Source organism: Scyliorhinus torazame, chromosome 9, assembly GCF_047496885.1.
Source record: "Scyliorhinus torazame isolate Kashiwa2021f chromosome 9, sScyTor2.1, whole genome shotgun sequence".
NCBI lineage: Eukaryota > Metazoa > Chordata > Chondrichthyes > Carcharhiniformes > Scyliorhinidae > Scyliorhinus > Scyliorhinus torazame.
In genome coordinates, this window is record NC_092715.1 from 141,907,057 (window position 1) to 141,928,385 (window position 21,329).

At 53.5% G+C, this 21,329-nt stretch overlaps 1 protein-coding gene across 1 annotated transcript in view; it reads left to right on the forward strand.

The window, feature by feature from the left end:
- The window catches only part of tmc1 (transmembrane channel-like 1), a 153,100-nt gene that overhangs the window by 16,767 nt on the left and 115,004 nt on the right, over positions 1–21,329 (forward strand). The window contains exons 4-5 of the mRNA XM_072517636.1: positions 4,947–5,090; positions 19,004–19,094. Of these exons, the coding sequence (XP_072373737.1) occupies positions 4,947–5,090; positions 19,004–19,094 (235 nt within the window). The remainder of the gene's footprint in view (positions 1–4,946; positions 5,091–19,003; positions 19,095–21,329) is intronic.

The following is a 21,329-nucleotide window of genomic DNA, read 5'->3' on the forward strand; positions in this document are numbered from 1 at the left end:
GGAGTCACATGTAGGCCAGGTCAGGTAAAGGCGGCAGATTTCCTTCCCTAAAGGACATTTCTGAACCAGATGGGTTTTTATGACAATCGGCAATGGTTTCATGGTCATCATTAGACTTTTAATTCCAAGTGCTGGATTCTCCATTATTGAGACTATGTCCCCACGCCAGCGTCAAAATGGTGGAGTTTTACTCCTGGAATTCCTGCAAAAAACTGAAACGAATTCATAGCCCTGCAGGGAGCTACCAGGGACCTCGAGTGAATCTCGCAGCTTTTGCTGCAGATACGGGCCCCCGCACGTCCGGGTCAGAGGCCGCGCAAGCGCACGGTGGCGGCCTCCAGTGGCCGGGCCGCGCTCCATGGTGGATTCGGACCGCGGAGCCAGACCGAAGAAAGAGACCCCCCCCCGATCGGCCGCGCGCCCGACCCAAAACCCCCACACATTAAATCCCTGGCTGCCTATAAGGCCCCCCCCTGGTCTCCGATCCACCCGGTTCCCCACCAGGGCTGCTGCGGACTCAGTCTGCAGCCGCCATGCGAGCATCCCAACCGGCAATAGCAGGTTAGTTCCACGCCATCGGGAACTTGGACGGTCGGGGGTGGGGGATTGCTGAGCCGGCCTCTGGCGGCGCAGCATACTCTACGGTGACGCTGATTTTCAGTGCCCGGAGAATCGCCGAACCAGCGCCGGGCACGATTACGGCGTCAAATTGGATCCTCTGCCCCGTCGCCGGCCGCGATTTCGCCGTTGGGGTGCGGAGAATCCAGCCCCAGATTTTTATTTAATTCAATTTCATCATTTGCAGTGGCAGGATTTGAACCTGGGCCACCAGAGCAATACTCTGGGCCTCTGGTTTACTAGTCCAGTGATAATATCACAACACCACAGCCTCCCCACTCTGCAATTTACTTGACTTCAATAAAGAAATAATTCTGATACAAAAGGAGCTCCAATTGATTTGACATAATCTGAATTAGGCCAGTACACATCATTATGTACAATTCATTAAACAAGTTGTAATATGTGCATGTTGAGAAACTGTTTGTAGTTTTCTCAGTGTAAGTACTGCAATTTCCAAAATTCCTGATTCCAGTCCTAAGTGTGACAGCTGTTGACAGCAAGCAGAGTGACTTCACAGGTAAGCAACTTTCCTTCTAAACATTTGAACATCTGAAACCTCTTTGTTTCAAGCCTGAGATGTGAGTCGAACTGCTCTGGTACTTGAGTGGGAAGAGTGGTATTCAGGCGTAATGGATATTATGCCTGTAAGATCAAATAAGTGTGGCAATTTCCAAGGTCAGCCTATATAGAATTACATTGGGCCATTATTCATCGTGGCAGATTATCTGATAGACTCTGCTGCTCGTTAGGCTTGCCTATGCATGTTTAGGTTCTCATATTCTTTGGCAACTTGCTGCAAGTCCGAACTCATAATGGGCCAGCAAAATAAACCAAGGCTTGATTTTCAATTCAGGGTTGCCCAGATAATTTCCAGGTTTGGACCCTGGGCGGCATGTGACATAAGAACATAAGAACTAGGAGCAGCAGTAGGCAATTCAGCCCCTCAAGCCTGCTCCGCCATTCAATACAATCATGGCTGATCTCCTTTCAGCCTCAACTCCACTTTCCTGCCCATTCTCTGTAACCCTTCAACCCATTACTAATTCAAAATCTGTCTATCTCCTCCATAAGTTTACTCAAAGCCCTGGCATCCACTGCACTCTGGGATGATGAATTCTTCAGGTTTATGACCCTTTGAGAGAAGTAATTTCTCCTCATCTCTGTTTTAAATCTGCTAGCCCTAATCCTAAAACTATGACATCTCATTCTAGATTGCCCCACAGGAGGAAGGATCCACTTTACATCTACTTTGTCAAAACCATTTGTCATCTTATACACCTCTATTAGATCTCCTCTCATTCTTCTAAACTTGGGTGTGTATAGGCCTAAACTGCTCAATCTCTCTTCATAATACAGCTCCCTTCATCTCTGGAAACAATCTTGTGAACCTTCTCTGAATAGCCTCTAATGCAACTACATCCCTCCTCAAATAAGGTGAACAAAACTTTGCACAGTACCCCAGGTGCAGTCTCGCCATTGCTTTATATAGCTGCTGCAGCACGTCCCCACTTTTATACGCTATCCCTGTAGCTATAAAGAAATAAATTCCATTTGCCTTCCTCATTACCTGTGGTACCTGTATACTAGTTTTCTATGATTCATGCAGGAGAACACCCAGACCCCTCTGCACCTAAGCACTCTGAAGTTTCTCTTCAATTAGATAATAAACTGCCTCAGCATTTTTTCGACCAAATGAAACCCCATCTGCCGAACTTTGGCCCACTCACCTAACCTATCTATACTATTTATAATTGTTTTCTTTCCTCATTGAAACTTACTATCCCAACTATTTTAGTGTCATCAGCAAATTGGGAAACCATCCCTTCAGTGCCATCATCAGGACTGAGCTTAGGAGGGACTTCTTCACCCAAAGGGTTGTGAATCTATGGAATTCCCGGCCCAGTGAAGCAGTTGAGGCTCTTTCATTAAATATTTTCAAGATAAAGATAGATAGTTTTTTGAAGAATAAAAGAATAAAGGGTCATGGTGTTCGGGAGGGAAAGTGGAGCTGAGTCCACAAAAGATCAGCCATGATCTAATTGAATGGCGGAGCAGGCTCGAGGGGCCAGATGGCCTACTCCTGCTCCTACTTCTTATGTTTCATAGAATTTACAGTGCAGAAGGAGGCCATTCGGCCTATCGAGTCTGCACCGGCTCTTGGAAAGAGCACCCTACCCAAGGTCAACGCCTCCCCCCTATCCCCATAACCCAGTAACCCCACCCAACACTAAGGGCAATTTTGGACACTAAGGGCAATTTATCATGGCCAATCCACCTAACCTGCACATCTTTGGACTGTGGGAGGAAACCGGAGCACCCGGAGGAAACCCACGCACACACGGAGAGGATGTGCAGACGCCGCACAGACAGTGACCCAAGCCGGGATCGAACCTGGGACCTTGGAGTTGTGAAGCAATTGTGCTGTCCACAATGCTACCATGCTGTTCTTATCATCCAAGTCATTTATATAAATTGTAAACAGTTGAGGTCGCAGTACTGATCCCTGCGGCACACCACTCAATTCATCTTGCCAACCTGAAAAAGCCCATTTATGACTATTTCCTGCTTCCTGTTAGTCAGCCAATCTTCTATCCATGCCAACATACCCCATGAGATTTTATTTTCTGCAATAACCTCTGATATGGCATTTGTGATCATGCGGCATGCACGACAGCTGTAACCCTGCGAGCAGCTTGTCACTTCCGGGGTGTAGTGAGTGGTGGGTGCGGGATGGGGGAGGTGGGGAGTTGGGGGTTGGTCTCTTGATCAAAGACATTTAGTGGCTGATAAAGAGACTGGACATTGGGAAGTGAGGCGGGGGGGGGGGGGGCGTGGAGGGGGCATGTGGCCAACCCCTTGCCCTTTCTGTTGAATCACCTGCAACCCTTTCCCTGTGACCCCCACCCTACAAAGCTCTGGCCTCTGCCCCCACATCACTTACCTTTGTCTTGGGTTGCTATGTGATCATGGGGCTCCAGAGGGTGTTCGTCACAGCCTCTTTCATGGCACTGCTGAGCACAAGAGCTGCTGGCTTCTGATTGGTCGGCAACCTTCGCTAAGTGAGTCTTCTGTCCCGGGGTCTCGATTCCAGAAGAAGGCCTGCCTCTAGCCTCACCACTGTCTGATTGGCTTGAGGTTCAGTGGGCCTTCTGGAACAGAAGCATCATGAGTCTCTTGCCAGCTCACCAGCTGGTAGGCAGGAATGTGACGCTTCAATAATATTCTGCCTGACGACTTGTTTCTGATGTAAGTTACACTTTCTCAGGATCAGGACTGCAATTTTATTGTCATTGTATCACTGAACTTCATTTCTAATGCTGGAACCAAACCATCAGTTCATTTATCAGACGTTACCAAGGGTGGAATTTAATGCCCTCCTCCGAGGCCGGTTTGGAGGTGAGAGTTCACTTAATCGAACAGGCCCATGCTGGTTTGTACCCTGCTGCCTTCCAACCTCTGCCTTGATTAAGTCTAGGTCAGGAAGGCTTGTGGATGGTTTTCACGACCCACTGCAATTAATTCCCAATTAAGGGCCTCATTGTGTTGTTTCTGGTATTCAACCAACCACTGACAGGGAAGCTCAAAAAAACAACCCATGTCCTGTTTGCCTGCTGGTTCCCAGGAGTTGGGGGGGATCCCAGGGTTTTGAGGGATCTAGCAACAGGAAGTGGGATGGGGGACAGGACCCCTGAGGGCACCTCGCTGTCCATACTGCCAAAAGCCCACTCCCCCTTCTCCTGCAACCCCCCCCCCCCCCTCACCCCACAACACCTGCCTCACCCTCACTCGCCTGTGGCCATGGTGTTGCCTCTAATGGACAGCTTCGACCTCTGATTGACCTGTAATTCTCTGGAGGAAGGATTTCCGCCCCTTGGGTCCTCGATTCTTGGGTAGGCCCATTATTGGCCACTTCTCCAAAAGGGGTGATGCAGAGCTCTTGCAGACTGGGCCCAGTGACTTGCATTAAATGACACCCTAGGTCATTGTCTGTGTGGAGTCTGCACGTTCTCCCGTGTCTGCGTGGGTTTCCTCCAGGTACTCTGGTTTCCTCCACAAGTCCCTAAAGTCGTGCTGTTAGGTAATTTGGACATTCTGAATTCTCCCTCTGTGTCCCCGAACAGGCGCCGGAATGTGACGACTAGGGGCTTTTCACAGTTACTTCATTGCTGTGACTCAAGCCGGGAATCGAACCTGAGACCCTGGAGCTGTGAAGCAATAGTGCTACCCACTGTGCTACCTCGCCACCCAGAACTCACATTGTAAATAGTTTTCTTTATAAGATAAAGCTATACAGTAATGGTAAATAGTTTTATTTTGGTTTCTAGCTCAGAAGAAGAATCTGAAGAAGAAGAAATCATTACAAAAGAAGATGTGGCCAAGCTGAAGGATGAAGTGGAAGAAAAAAAGAAACTAATTGCAACTTTACGAAACAAACCCTCGCCCATGAAACAGAAATTACAATTACTGAAGTGGGTGCATCTGATTTATAACAGTTTATGGCAACGTTTAAAATTGTGACCAGGACACTTTTGAAACTAAATAGCTAATACAGTAAAATTGCAATGGGATTGGTTTCAACCCAGTCGGTATTGCGGGGATGTGGGGCATAATGACTCAAAGGACGTTCACTGCGGGCAGATTTTCTCGCCCTTAAGCTGTAAGTATAAGCCGGAAGCTTCCTGGTCCTAACACTACACTGCCTGTTAGGATGCCCGTCTGGGAAATCTAACTGGAGGCAGTCTATTAGAAGTCCTCATTCAGCTTTACCATCCAAGAAAGGATGGGTCCTTGAGACTGCAGGCCCAATCAGAGCACCTACAACTTTGGAAGGATGGCAGAGATTGTCACTGCGTCTGCAAGAGGGGACTTCAAGGCCACCTCTATCTTGATTAATGGTGGCCACAGCTGCCTGGTCATCCCTCTGGAAGGGAAACCCTTCCACAGAATGGCTGATGGCAGCTGTGGTCTATTGGTGGCTGTGGTTTTGGTGGGGAGTTACAACAAGCAACTGCCTGATTTGGCCTGCAATTGCCAGGGTGGGGAAGGGGTGTGCAAGCTGTTGTTGAAAACTCACCACTATTCTTAGAAGTCCCCCTTTACCAAAAAGGGCCGACATTCTAAATGGTGAAATAGGGATTCTCACTCCCTGACTCCGATGCAGACTTCAGTGCGTGCTAGTCAGGTCAAACTATATTTTCAAGTTATCCCCCGGTATAACATACCTTCATCGAAGATTTCATCTACTTACCACTTAGTAGCATCGATCCTGGGTCCCACATTGCTAAGTAAGTAAAGTAGATTTTGAAATAACCACTTTTTCAGGTTAAATTAAGTTATTTTATTATTATATTTTTTCTTTTAAAAGCTGCAAATACTTTCTTTACAGAAAGGAAAAAGATCTTGCTTCTGGATCCTTCTGGTTGGTTGAAGGGACCTTCAGGCCCACCTTGACAATCAATCTTCTTTTTAAAATCTGGTCTTCTTTTGATGTATTCGCTGATGAGCTCGGTTGCTATGTCCTATCCTTCCCATGTACCGAGCTGTGAGAGCTGGCTATCTCTGAGCTGACTCTGAGCTGACTCTGCCTACTCTTTAAATTCTAGTCTTCTTTAGATGTATTAGCTATTTTAGCTTGGCTGCTTTGCCCTGTCCCTTTCCCATGGCCGAGCTGACTGTAATCTGACTCTGAGCTGCTTCTCCGCCTCTCTCTGAGTTCTGGTTCTGGTAGTTCCTGCTGTTCCCTTTCTTCGGGTTTATATATTTTTCTAACAGTTATCTAGTTTTTATGACTTTATTGAAAGTAACTTTTTTCACTTTGATTGTAAAAAGTATTTATGATCTAAACATTCTAATCCAACTAAGTATTCATTTTGACATGACTTAATCTCATAGATCTGATTGCATTGTTTCCTTTGTTTGGTTTCAATAGAGGTGTGAATTTTAATTCCTGTCATTTCTATCGTTTTATTTTCCAATTGTGTCCTCAGCTCATAATTTTGACTTTGATTTTGGCTTTGAATTATGTTTCTCGTAGACTGATAGTCTCCAGTTTTCTTTAATTTACCTGGTATTAGCAAATTTTCACACCTAGAATTCTCACCAAATTCAACTGAACCTCATCCATTCTTTTCCAGCTGCCAACTAAGATAGTTACTTTCAATGAAGGTGTGAGCCATTGTTTTTGGCTTCATTCAAAATCCTGTTTGTCTTGTTTGCTAAGCCTGCTTGACCAAGGATATCTGCATTTTACAATTCTGCTCTTTGCAGGTGCTATTAACCCTTTGTGGGATCTTTCCCTGGATCCTCTCATGTTTCTCTCAGACCAGATATTGCCAGACTTCCATGTTTCAAATGACACATCTTTCCATATTTTCAATAACAAAGCTGGGAGAGTTAGAGGGAGAGGTGGGGTAGCATCCTCAGTTACCCCACAAAATGGGCACTCAGTTATGCAAATGGCTTCAACAGGTGCAGACCTGCCTTTGGGAAGATCACCTGGAGGTAAGAACACATTGGGCCAATGACCAGACACGTCTTTCTCAGAAATTCCTCTGGTCTCACCTTGTAGCTTGCCCCTGTTTGCAGGGAAGATTCTGCCTTGTACTTTTAGTGCTGAGTATTTTAACAGGCATCATTTCAGTGGAACTGGTCCCCTTTACTCACATTTCTAGTAGGAAGAGGGTGCAGGACAATTTTATGGCAGATGATGAAAAGACGGTCCTTGGCCATCCACTCATCACTGGCATCCTTCTGTTTATGAAAGATGATGGACACACAACAAACAATCCATTTCAGATGGTACAGCTTTGCTGATGGCTGAAGAGACCAATCCTTCAGAGACCGATTCTGTCACAGGTGCCGCACATGAAACTGCTAAGTATTGTCGTGGTTTGTTGTTTTTGGCATTGGTGTCTGTTGCCAATCCACTGTAGTCGATGGTCATCGTGGTGGTGCATGCCAGCCCACAGGAGGTGTTGCCATTTTCCTCAATTGTCAGCTAGTGACTCCCAGGTGCAATAACCCATGTTTAGGACCTTCATGTCACACTTACAAGAATCCTTGAAGTGGTGCTTTGGGCAATTTACTGGTCATCTGGTTCCAGCTACCCCATCATAACTCAAAACCCATGCAGAATTTAGATAAAATAGAGTTCTATAAACTAAAGTAATGTGTCCATTGCAGACTTCACTTTTTTAAATAAATCCTTATTCATGAAAAACATTTACTAAATTTGCATTCATTCAATTAAATTAAACTTTATAATAATAATAATAATTTAAGTGCACAATCCCTTATAAAAGCAAGCAATGGAATTCCTAGTCCCACATTATTTAGTCTCCAGGCATTTTTTTCAAATAAATAAATAGCTGTACTTTTAAATGCCTTGACAGCTATCTCTGTCAGATCCCTTTCACATGTGCTTCTTACAGATCCGTTGACAATTCGATTAGCTTCTAATAAGTTTGATAGTATTGAGTTTATACACTTCTTGGGCGTCATTCTCCGACCCCCCAGCGGGTCGGAGAATGGCCGTTGGCCGCCGTGAATCCCGCCCCCGCCGGTTGCCGAAGTCTCCGAAGGGAGAAAAGTCGGCGGGGCGTTAATGGCGCCGCTGCCATCGGAGAAGGTCACGGGTCTGCGCAAGGCAGCCGATTTTCGGCCTGCCGATATTCTCCCTTCCGGATTGGCCAAAGTCCCGTCGACGTGATGACCGTTCACGTCGACGTAAATTAAACCTCCTTTTCATCGGCATGACCCTGTGCTCCAGGTTCACGCCGACCAGCGTGGAGGTGAGTGACGGCCTGGGGGGTTGGCTCTGGGCAGGCGATGGCGTGGCCGCAGTCTGAATGCGTGAGGAGAGGTGTGTCTCGGGTTGTGTGTGTGTGTGTGCGTGCGGCGGAGGGGGGGGGGGAGTGGTGGGTGGTTAGAGTAGGCTGGGCTCCGGGGGAGTGCCGGGAGGGGATCCGTGCCGGGGAGGGGGATGGGGGGGGGTCCGTGCCGGGGTGGAGGTTGGGGGGGGGTCCGTGCCGGGGAGGGGGATGGGGGGTCCGTGCCGGGGAGGGGGATGGGGGGGTCCGTGCCGGGGAGGGGGATGGGGGGGGGTCCGTGCCGGGGAGGGGGATGGGGGGTCCGTGCCGGGGTGGTGGTTGGGGGGGGGGGGTCAGTGCCGGGGTGGAGGTTGGGGGGGGGGTCCGTGCCGGGGTGGAGGTTGGGGGGGGGTCCGTGCCGGGGAGGGGGATGCGAGGGCAAGTGAGTTGGTCCACCTGGCCAGGTGCCAGCCTCCAACAGTTGGACCCATGCGGTCCATGCCACCTGGCTGGGGGGAGGAGGGGATATGGGCAATGATGACATGTCGTCGTTCCCCTCCCCCCCCACCAGGCCGTCATGTTTTCCGCTCATCCAGCTATGTTGGCCGCCGTGGCGGCAGCCGCTCATGTCTATGTTGCCCTGGATGAGGAGGAGGAGGAGGGGGAGGAGGAGGAGCGTGCCAGAGAGGCGGCGCAGGCTGCCGCAGAGGGACAGGCGGCAGCCGCCCAGGCTGGAGGGACACCTGACCGACAGGACGAGGAGGGGGAGGAGGACGCCGCGGCCCCACGGCAACGGAGGCACCCGAGGGCGCCCCGTGTGTACCGGCCCCGGCAGTCATACCAGGACCTCACGGACCGGGAATGCAGGAGGAGACTCCGGATGAGGCGGGAAACCATGGCACACATCTGCCACCTGCTGGCACACCTGTCACCGCGTGGCACTGGCGGGGGACACCCTCTCCCCGTGTCCGTCAAGATTACAGTGGCCCTGAACCTTTATGCAATGGGGTCATTCCCGGCACCGAGTGGGGACCTGTCCGGCATATCGCAGACATCGGTGCATCGGTGCATCCGGGCAGTGACAGATGCCCTATATGCCATGGCGCACCGCTACATCCGCTTCCCCGTGGACCGGGCCAGCCAAGATGCCCGGGCCGTTGGCTTCTCTGCCGTGGCTGGGTTCCCCATGGTCCAGGGCGCGATCGATGGGATGCACGTCGCCGTGCGGCCACCTGCAGATAACAGGGCCGTGTTCACCAATAGGAAGGGGACCTATTCGATGAACATACAGGTGGTCTGCGACCACCGCATGATGATCCTGCACGTCTGCGCCCGTTACCCAGGCAGTGTACACGACTCATACGTGTTGTCGCGGTCATCCATCCCCGGCATGTACGAGGGACGCCATCCCCGGCTGAGGGGCTGGTTGCTGGGCGACAGGGGCTACCCATTGCGATCGTGGCTGATGATGCCTATATGGAGGCCACGCAATGAGGCGGAGAACCGCTACAATGATGCCCATGTAGCGACAATGGGAGTGATAGAGAGGTGCTTTGGCGTGCTGAAGATGCGTTTCAGGTGCCTGGACCTCTCTGGCGGCGCCCTCCAGTATCGGTCAGATAGGGTCGGCCGCATCATTGTGGTGTGCTGCGTCCTGCACAACATAGCCCAGCAGAGGGGCGATGTGCCGCAGGCAGAGGAGGGCGGAGTGGAGGAGCAGCAGGAAGAGGCGCAGTCCTCCCCAGATGAGGGGGATGGGGGTAATGGTCAGGGCAGACGGGGTAGACACAGGCGGGTGGCTGTCCACCGTTACCGGCTGGCCCAGCGGGCACGGGACAGACTGATAGCCGCCCGCTTCACTGACTAGATGGGCGTGGGAATCGGGTAGTATGGCCACAGACCGCACACCATGGCAACAGCCGACCACCCACACCCCCCACCCATCCACCCACCCAGCACCCTCAACCCCCTCCCCAACCCCACCCACCCCACCCGCATGCACACCACCCCCTCCATTGCCGATCCACCTGCGGCACAACGGGCCGGGCTCACACAGTTGCGGGTGGACGCGTGTCTATTGCAGGCCATGGAGGATGATGACAACCCGCCCTGCGGTGAGCTCCTGGCTCCACATCGTTGGACTATGTCTGACCCATGGCCACAGTACCACCATCCACCCGGACCATCCCTGCATGCGGCTGTGACACTGCAGCGCACGGTCCCGTCCTCTGCCCAGGGGGAAGGGGGCAGACTCACCTGGGGCTGAGGTAAGACCACCCTTCACACACACACTTGCGCTCAACGTACATGACACCCCCGCACGCTTTGGACAGAGCACAAAGGCAGCTCCTGTAGGTGTAACATTGACTTTAATAACCAAAGGAGTTCATGCACGTGCCCTAGCCCCTAAAGCTCATCTGTGCCCTGCACCCGTGCCAACTTACTCAGTGTCTAATTGTTTGGCCTTACGGGCCCTTTGACTATGTCTACGTGGCTCCCCAGATGGTCCAGCAGAACTGGAGGTGGAGTCCTGTGATTCCTGCCCTCTGACATTGGATCCCTTTGGCGGCCGTTTCCTGGGGCGTCCTGGCCTAGATGGGCCAGGCTGCGGCCCGGGCGACTGGGATGGTGAGCTGCCAGCCTGTCCTGCCCGTTGCCCACCCGATGCACCTGGGACGGAAGGGGGGGAGTCCGAGGTGTCGCGGTGTACCGGGACCTCCCCTACAGGGGGAGCCGGGACGGACCACACCACCTCCTCCTCCCTCGGGGTGCCCGATGGCCCCCAGGCCTCTACATGGGTGGGGGTTGCGAACGGACTGGCCATCCGACGCCCCCCCTGACATCTGGCGCTGCCAGTCCTGGAGGCCCGTGCTGGTATTGACAGGGGTCTGCAGGTTTGCAGCCATGGAGCCCAGGGGGTTGGCAAACCCTGTCTGTGACAGTGCGACGCCGGCTCGCACATGGCCACTGGCGCCGATGCCCTCAGCGATGGCCTGCAGAGACTGGGCCATGGCCTGCTGAGACTGGGCCATGGCCTGCTGAGACTGGGCCATGGCCTGCAGAGACTGGGCTATGGCGTTGAGCGCCTCTGCCATCTGGCGCTGGCACTGGCTCATGGCCTCCTGTGAGAGGGCAGCCATGTCCTGGGCCACAGACGCCGCCTGCACGGAAAGCCCCAGGCCTCGCAAACCGTTCCCCATGTCTGACACTGTCGCACCCATTGCCTCCACCGCGGACGCCACCCGTGCGGTGTCAGCCTGGGTGGCACGCATGACCGGCACCACTCCCAGCTCCTGGACGCGGGTGGACTCCTCCACCTGCGGCTGCAGCCGCCGCAAGCCGGCCGTCACCCTCTTCGCTCGTCTCCGGGTCGGTGGTTGCATCGGATCTATGTGTGGGTGTGGTAACTGCAGGAACCCGGGATCCATCTGGGCGGCAGATGTTCGCTTGGGCTGGGCTGCCCTCCGACCGCCCGGCCCCTCTGCTGTTCCTACCTCCACCTGCTGTACCGGGACGGCTGTGTTGTGCGCACCAGTGAGTGTACCAGACGCCTCATCACTAAAGTGCCCAACCGAGGTGAGTGTTTCTGCGATGGTGGAGGGTGTTGGTGACAGCAGTGGCGTTGTGTCGTGCTCTTCGTCCCACTCTGAGTCCATGGCACTTTGGGGTGGGGGTTCGTCTCCACCCATCCACTCTGAGTCACTGTCCGGTATTTCGTCTTCCTGGGTAGTGCTGTCCCGGATAGGGGTGTCCTGGGCAGTGCTGTCCCGGGTAGTGGTGTCCCGGGTAGTGGTGTCCTTGGTAGTGGTGTCCTGGGTAGTGGTGTCCTGGGTAGTGGTGTCCTGGCTCGGATGTGACGGGGGCCTGTGGCTGCCCCCCCTCGTCGCTGGGTGGTCTCTCCCGCACGTGATGGGGGTGTCGTCTCCCTGTTGCTCCAGGTCTCTCCGTCTCCCGTGGTGTGCGAGGGGCATCCTGCGAGCGTCGCATGCTGGAGGGTCCGTGTCTCTCCGTCTCCCGTGGTGTGCGAGGGGCATCCTGCGGGCGTCGCATGCCGGCGGGTGCGGGTCTCTCCGTCTCCCGTGGCCTCCGAGGGGCATCCTGCGGGCGTCGCATGCTGGAGGGTCCGGGTCTCTCCGTCTCCCGTGGCCTCCGAGGGGCATCCTGCGGGCGGTCTGGATCTGCGGGGATGGGTGCCTGGACGTTTGCTCCTGCGATACACAATGAAGCATGCATGGTTAGACATCAGGCAGTGATCAGGTGATATGGGGGAGGGGGATATAGGGGAGGGGGGATATGGGGACGGGCTGTCGGTGGCTCACTTGCTAGTATGCCCCCGACCTCTGCATCAGCAACCTCCCGGTCGTCAGGTCCGCCAGCCAGTTCCAAGGCCCTTTCCTCGTGTTCGGTCAGTGGCCTCTCATCAGCGGGGCCTCCTCCAGTCCTCACATGCTCCCTATTGTTGCGTGCGCGCTTATCCTGTGGGGGGGGGTGGCAGGGGTAAAAGGCAACACTGTTAGGCAGGTATATGAATGCACGCCATCGGTTGCGCGTGCATTGCAGAGGTTAAGGTTAGGGCTGGATTCACTTGGGGATATGGGGGATATGGGGGAGGGGGGATATGGGGGAGGGGGGATATGGGGAGGGGGGATTTGGGGGATATGGGGGAGGGGGGATTTGGGGGAATATGGGGGATATGGGGGAGGGGGGATATGGGGGAGGGGGGATATGGGGGAGGGGGGATATGGGGAGGGGGGATATGGGGGAGGGGGGATATGGGGAGGGGGGATATGGGGGAGGGGGGATATGGGGAGGGTGGATATGGGGGAGGGGGGATATGAGGGAGGGGGGATATGGGGGAGGGGGGATATGGGGGTGGGGGGATATGGGGGAGGGGGGATATGGGGAGGGGGGATATGGGTAGGGGGAATATGGGGGAGGGGGGATATGGGGAGGGGGGATATGGGGAAGGGGGGATATGGGGGAGGGGGGAATATGGGGGAGGGGGATATGGGGAAAGGGGGGATATGGGGAGGGGGATTTGGGGGAAGGGGGGATTTGGGGGATATGGGGGATGGGGGATATGGGGGAGGGGGGATATGGGGGAGGGGGGATATGGGGGAGGGGGGATATGGGGAGGGGGGATATGGGGGAGGGGGGATATGGGGGAGGGGGGATATGGGGGAGGGGGGATATGGGGAGGGGGATATGGGGGAGGGGGGATATGGGGAGGGGGGATATGGGGGAGGGGGGATATGGGGGAGGGGGGATATGTGGGAGGCTCACCCTGCCTGCTCTGACGAGGTCGTTCACCTTCTTGTGGCACTGGGTGCCTGTCCGTGGTGTCAGGGCCACAGCGGTGACGGCCTCTGCCACTTCCCTCCACCGACGCCGGCTGTGGCGTGGGGCAACTCTGCGGCCGTGCCCGGGATACAGGGCGTCCCTCCTCTGCTCCACCGCGTCCAGGAGCGCCTCCACATCCCGTGACACGAACCTCGGGGCTGAGCGGCGGCCAGCCATCCAGTCGGGTGTTCTGGTCGGGTGTTCCGGTCGGGTGGGGGGGAGCAGCGCAGCCTTATGAGCCGTCACGCCGTGCGGCGCGTATGATGCTGCACGGCGTGAACCACTGCGCAAGCGCGGATCCCGTTACGTCGCTGCTAGCTCATTTTGTGCCGGAGACTTTTGACCCATTTTTCCGACGTGACGCAAGTCGGATTTGCGCCGTTTTTTCGCCAATCGGCGGACTTTCCGCCGATAACGGAGAATTTCGCACCTTATGTCCAATAATGCCTCCTTTTACCAATTCTCAAGGGCACCTTCCCTACTCCAAAAGGCACCTGACCTCACCCAAAGGTGTCCTGGAACTAGATCCAAAGAAGTAACTTAATTTTCCAAAGGGCTATCTGGTCATTCAAATGAATGCACCAAGTTCAGACTTGCTCTTACCTGGGGCGTCATTCTCCGACCCCCCAGCGGGTCGGAGAATGGCCGTTGGCCGCCGTGAATCCCGCCCCCGCTGGTTGCCGAAGTCTCCGAAGGGAGAAAAGTCGGCGTGGCGTTAATGGCGCCGCTGACGTCGGAGAATGGCACGGGTCTGCGCAAGGTGGACGATTTTGGGCCTGCCGATATTCTCCCTTCCGGATGGGTCGAAGTCCCGTCGACGTGATGACCGTTCATCGGTTGCACGTGCATTGCAGAGGTTAAGGTTAGGGCTGGATTCCCTTGGGGATATGGGGGATATGGAGGAGGGGGGATATGGGGGAGGGGGGATATGGGGGAGGGGGGATATGGGGAGGGGGATATGGGGGAGGGGGATATGGGGGAGGGGAGGGATATGGGGGAAGGGGGGATATGAGGGAGGGGGGCTATGGGGGAGGGGGGATATGGGTGAGGGGGATATGGGGATATGGGGGAGGAGGGATATGGGGGAGGGGGGATATGGGGAGGGGGATATGGGGCGGGGGGATATGGGGGATATGGGGGGATATGGGGGAGGGGGGATATGGTGGAGGTGGGATATGGGGGAGGGTGGATATGCGGGAGGGGGGATATGGGGGATGGGGATATGGGGGGATATGGGGAGGGGAATATGGGGGATATGGGGGAGGGGGGATATGGGAGGGGGGATATGAGGAATATGGGGGAGGGGGGATATGGGGGAGGGGGGATATGGGGGAGGGGGGATATGGGGAGGGGGATATGGGGGAGGGGGGATGTGGGGGATATGGGGGATATGGGGGAGGGGGGATATGGAGGAGGGGGGATATGGGGAGGGGGATATGGGGGATATGGGGAGGGGGATATGGGGAGGGGGATATGGGGGATATGGGGAGGGGGGATATGGGGAGGGGGATATGGGGGAGGGGGGACATGGGAGAGGGGGATATGGGGGAGGGGGTATGGGGAGGGGGATATGGGGAGGGGGATATGGGGGAGGGGGGATATGGGGGATGGGGATATGGGGGGATATGGGGAGGGGGAATATGGGGGATATGGGGGGAGGGGGGATTTGGGGGAGGGGGATATGGGAGGGGGATATGGGGAATATGGGGGGGGATATGGGGGACAGGGGATATGGGGGATATGGGGGAGGGGGATATGGTGAGGGGGGATATGGGGAGGGGGGATATGGGGGATATGGGGGAGGGGGGATATGGGGGAGGGGGGATATGGGGGATATGGCGGAGGGGGGGTATGGGGGAAGGGGTTATGGGGAGGGGGATATGGGGGATATGGGGAGGGGGGATATGGGGAGGGGGATATGGGGGAGGGGGATATGGGGGATATGGGGAGGGGGATATGGGGAGGGGGATCATGGGGAGGGGGATATGGGGGAGGGGGCTATTGGGGAGGGGGATATGGGAGAGGGGGATATTGGGGATATGGGGGAGGGGGTATGGGGGAGGGGGATATGGGGAGGGGGATATGGGGAGGAGGTTTATGGGGATATGGGGATATGGAGGGGATATGGGGAGGGGGGATATGGAGGGGATATGGGGAGGTGGGATATGGGGGAGGGGGATATGGGGGCGGGGTGATATGGGGAGGGGGGATATGGGGGATATGGGGGAGGGGGGATATAGGGGAGAGGGGATATGGGGGATATGGGGGAGGGGGGATAGGCGGAGGGGTATATGGGGGCTATGGGGGAGGGGGGATATGGGGGATATGGGGAGGGGGGATATGGGGGAGGGGGATATGGGGTGGGGGATATGGGGGATATGGAGGAGGGGGGATATGGGGGAGGGGGGATATGGGGAGGGGGATATGGGGAGGGGGATATGGGGGAGGGGGGATATGGGGAGGGGGATATGGGGAGGGGGATATGGGGGAGGGGGGATATGGGGAGGGGGATATGGGGAGGGGGGATATGGGGGATATGGAGGAGGGGGGATATGGGGGAGGGGGATATGGGGAGGGGGGATATGGGGGATGTGGGGAGGGGGGATATGGGGGAGGGGGGATATGGGGATATGCGGGATATGGGGAGGGGGATATGGGGAGGGGGATTTGGGGGAGGGGGGATATGGGGGAGGGGGATATGGGGGAGGGGGATATGTGGGAGGGGGTATATGGGGTATATGGGGAGGGGGGTATGGGGAGGGGGGATATGGGGGATATGGGGGATATGGAGGGGTATGTGGAGGGGGATATGGGGGAGGGGGATATGGGGAGGGGGTATATGGGGAGGGGGGATATGGGGGAGGGGGGATATGGCAGATGTGTGGGAGGGGGGCATATGGGGGCGGGGGGGATATGTGGGCTATTGGGGATATGGGGGAGGGGGATATGGGGGAAGGGGGATATGGGGGAGGGGGGATATGGGGAGGGGGATATGGGGGAAGGGGGATATGGGGGAGGGGGGATATGGGGGATATGGGGAGGGGGGATATGGGGAGGGGGGATATGGGGAGGGGGATATGGGGGATATGGGGGAGGGGGGTATGGTGGAGGGGGGATATGGGGGAGGGGGGATATGGGGGATATGGGGAGGGGGGATATGGGGGAGGGGGGATATGGGGGAGGGGGGATATGGGGATATGCGGTAATGGGGGAGGGGGGATATGGGGAGGGGGATATGGGGAGGGGGTATATGGGGAGGGGGGATATGGGGGAGGGGGGATATTGCAGATGTGTGGGAGGGGGGCATATGGGGGCGGGGAGGATATGTGGGCTATTGGGGATATGGGGGAGGGGGATATGGGGGAAGGGTGATATGGGGGAGGGGGATATGGGGGAGGGGGATATGGGGGAAGGGGGATATGGGGGAGGGGGGTATGGGGGAGGGGGGATATGGGGAGGGGGGATATGGGGGAGGGGGATATGGGGGATATGGGGGAGGGGGGTATGGTGGAGGGGGGATATGGGGGAGGGGGGATATGGGCGATATGGGGAGGGGGGATATGGGGGAGGGGGGATATGGGGGAGGGGGGATATGGGGATATGCGGTAATGGGAGAGGGGGGATATGGGAGGGGGATATGGGGAGGGGGGATATGGGGGAGGGGTGATTTGGGGGATATGGGGGAGGGTGTTATGTGGGAGCGGGGATATGGGGGAGGCTCACCCTGCCTGCTCTGACGAGGTCGTTCACCTTCTTGTGGCACTGGGTGCCTGTCCGTGTTTTCAGGGCCACAGCGGTGACGGCCTCTGCCATCTCCCTCCACAGACGCCGGCTGTGGCGTGGGGCAACTCTGCGGCCGTGCCCGGGATACAGGGCGTTCCTCCTCTGCTCCACTGCATCCAGGAGCGCCTCCACATCCCGTGACTCGAACCTCGGGGCTGAGCGGCGGCCAGCCATCCAGTCGGGTGTTCCGGTCGGGTGTTCCGGTCTGGTGGGGGGGAGCAGCGCGGCCTTATGAGCGTCACACCGTGCGGCGCGTATGACGCTGCACGGCATGAACCACGTGCGCAAGCACGGATCCCGTTACGTCGCTGCTAGCCCATTTCGGGCCGGAGACTTTTGACCCATTTTTCCGGCGTGACGCAAGTCGGATTTGCGCCGTTTTTTGTGCCGATCGGCAGACTTTGCGCCGATAACGGAGAATTTCGCTCCTGATTTGGATTTCACACTCCAGGCCTACCCAAATCCCACTTCAGTGGAGGCAGCTGATGATTTAAATGGTGAGCTGGTTGAGTAAATCATCAGCTGCTTTTGTAAACAACATATGTAAGACCTATCCCTGGGAAAATGGTAAATGCTGTGTTCAGGTGTGGGGCTTGTAATTTTGGGGTATTTCTATTACCCTTACTGTGACGGAGAGCCTCTCTGTGTAGGTATAAATATGGGCCTATGTTTTATGGAAACAAATCTGTCAAGGTGGTGAAATTCCCTAAGGTGCAAAAGATGCAAGTGTGTATATTGGTGAGAATTAGGCTAGGCTGTGATATTCTCAGGGTTAAAATAGCCTGACAACATTCGGAGCTGAATTCTCCTCTTTGTGGCATTATTCTGATGAGATAGGTGTTCTGTCCTCCATCCTGATAACACTTTGACCTGGACCTATTTTCTTGAGTTGAGGCTGTTTATTTATGCTGAACAGGAACCCAGGAGAATCCCAATCAAATCTTGGTGGTGCTCAATGGGAATGTTGCGTAGCTCCAGATATACTGACTGACCATTCGAAAGGGATAGAGAGCCCCTGAAGAATATTGAACCATTATTTTTCAGCTTCAGTCAAGACCATGGCTTCAAAAGACAAGGCTCATGACTGAAATAGAGCTAGAGGAAGTTGCGACATTGTGAGTAGTGCTAGAAGAGACTTTCCAGCAGGTGTATGCTTTATCTTACTTCGTCTACTTCCTAGTGAAGTTGAAATTACTAATTGCTAATAACCTTTGAAGGCCAGCATTTTCAATATTAATGGGCTGAGCATTTAGAATTTGCTTATGTTTAGCTTCATGCCATATGCTACGGACAATACGACACAATACTTTGTTGGCCTGAAATAAACTTTGACAGTGATGTCATTGCTAATCATGGACAAGCAAGCCATGTTGATTTTGATACAATTCGGTGCTACACCTTTAATGTGGTGGAGCTTTTATTTCATTGAGTTATTTCTGCCCAATTTTCAGGGAAGCACAAGAATTTGTGGAGAAATTTGAAGGCGCTCTTGGAAAAGGAAAAGGCAAGAAGTTTTATGCCTATAAAGTAATGATGACAAAAGTAAGTGACTGAACTCGAGGGTAGGATTACATCTGTGTCTTTTGATTGATTATCCTATTGTCTTGCTCTTAGTTTTTGTCAAAAGCTTTCTTGCAAGGTTCCTACATGAAACCATTGTATCTTTGCTGGTTGTTGTGAGTTGAGTTTTCTTATCCTAATGGGTTTATGCAGCATGTCTCTGAATAGCTTTGAGAATCGTTATAATCTGTCTTGCTCTAATGTGCACTGATGCCCACCCACTCATTCAATGCCCCAACTTAGTCTTTAAGAAATGTATTTTTGAAAAATATTTCTCGCGTTAATATGTGTCACTGGCAAGGCCAGCATTTGTTGCCTATTCTGAGTTGCCCTTGAGGATGTGATGGTGAATCCAGCTTCTTCTTGAATGGCTGAAGGTCATCTGGTTAAGGTATTTTCACAATGCTGTTAGCAGAGAGATCAGGATCTTAACACAGTGACGATATACCCAAGTCAGGATGGTATTTAACTGAAAGGGGAACTTGGAGATGATGGTGTTTCCATGCACGTGGTGCACATGTCCTTTTAGGTAATAGGGACCAAAGGTTTGTAGATTATGTGAGTTGGCTTGAAAAGAAGATGCTTGTTACCAGCTTCATTTTCAGTCACATCCATGCAGCCAAACATCAAGAGAAATATGATACAGTAATCACAGACCCCTGAGCCCAATTCCCACCAGTGACGCATCTGAGGCTATCATCTGAAAATTAGGACACTTCCATTATTCATTCACCAACAGGATCCTGTGCAGCTCACCTTAGTATGCACTCAGTACACCCGTTATTACAGCTGTTCTCAATCTGTTTAGAACTCGGAGCTTGGTTAAAAAGTAAACAGACCCACCTTATTGGGAATTTTTTACAAAATGGCTACAGATTCATTCAAGATTATTGATAAATTTTTAGTAGTCTAAAGTATTCAAGGATCTGTAGTAAAGGCAGCTTAGGTGTAAATCAATAGCACTAAACAACATAGGGTCAGATGATGTGGAGTCTGTGTGGGTAGAGTTGAGGAACCACAAAGGCAAAAAAAAATAATGGGAGTTATGTACAGGCCTCCTAACAGTGGTCAGGACCGGGGGCACAAAATGCACCACAAAATAGAAAGTGCATGTCAGAAAGGCAAGGTCACAGTGATCATGGAGGACTTCAATATGCAGGTGGACTGGGTAAATAATGCTGCCAGTGGACCCAAGGATAGGGAATTCATTGAATGTTTACAGGAGGGCTTTTTGGAACAGCTTGTGATGGAGCCCACAAGGGACCAGGCCATTCTGGACTTAGTGTTATGTAATGAGCCAGACTTGATTAACGATCTTAAAGTAAGGGAGCACTTAGGAGGCAGTGATCATAATATGGTAAAATTCAATCTCCAATTTGAAAGAAAGAAGGTAGAATCAGATGTAAAGGTGTTACAGTTAAATAAAGGTAACTACAGGGGCATGAGGGAGGAACTGACGAAAGTCGACTGGGAGCAGAGCCTAGTGGGAAAGACAGTAGAACAGCAATGGCAGGAGTTTCTGGGAGTAATTGAGGACACAGTACAGAGGTTCATCCCAAAGAAAAGAAAGGTTATCAGAGGGGGGATTAGGCAGCCATGGCTGACAAAGGAAGTTAGGGAATGCATCAAAGCAAAAGAGAAAGCCTAGAATGTGGCAAAGAGTAGTGGGAAGTCAGAAGATTGGGAAGGCTACAAAAACAAACAGAGGATAACAAAGAGAGAAATAAGGAAAGAGAGGATCAAATATGAAGGTAGGCTAGCCAGTAACATTAGGAATGATAGTAAAAGTTTCTTTAAATACATTAAAAACAAACGGGAGGCAAAAGTTGACATTGGGCCGCTCCAAAATGACGCTGGTAATCTAGTGATGGGAGACAAGGAAATAGCTGAGGAACTAAATAAGTACTTTGCGTCAGTCTTCACAGTAGAAGACATGAGTTATATACCAACAATTCCGGAGAGTCAGGGGGCAGAGTTGAATATGGTAGCCATCACAAAGGAGAAAGTGCTAGAGAAACTAAGAGGTCTAAAAATTGATAAATCTCTGGGCCCAGATGGGCTACATCCTAGAGTTCTAAAGGAGATAGCTGAAGAAATAGTGGAGGCGTTAGTTATGATCTTTCAAAAGTCGCTGGAGTCAGGGAAAGTCCCAGAGGATTGGAAAATCGCTGTTGTAACCCCCCTGTTCAAGAAGGGAACAAGGAAAAAGATGGAAAA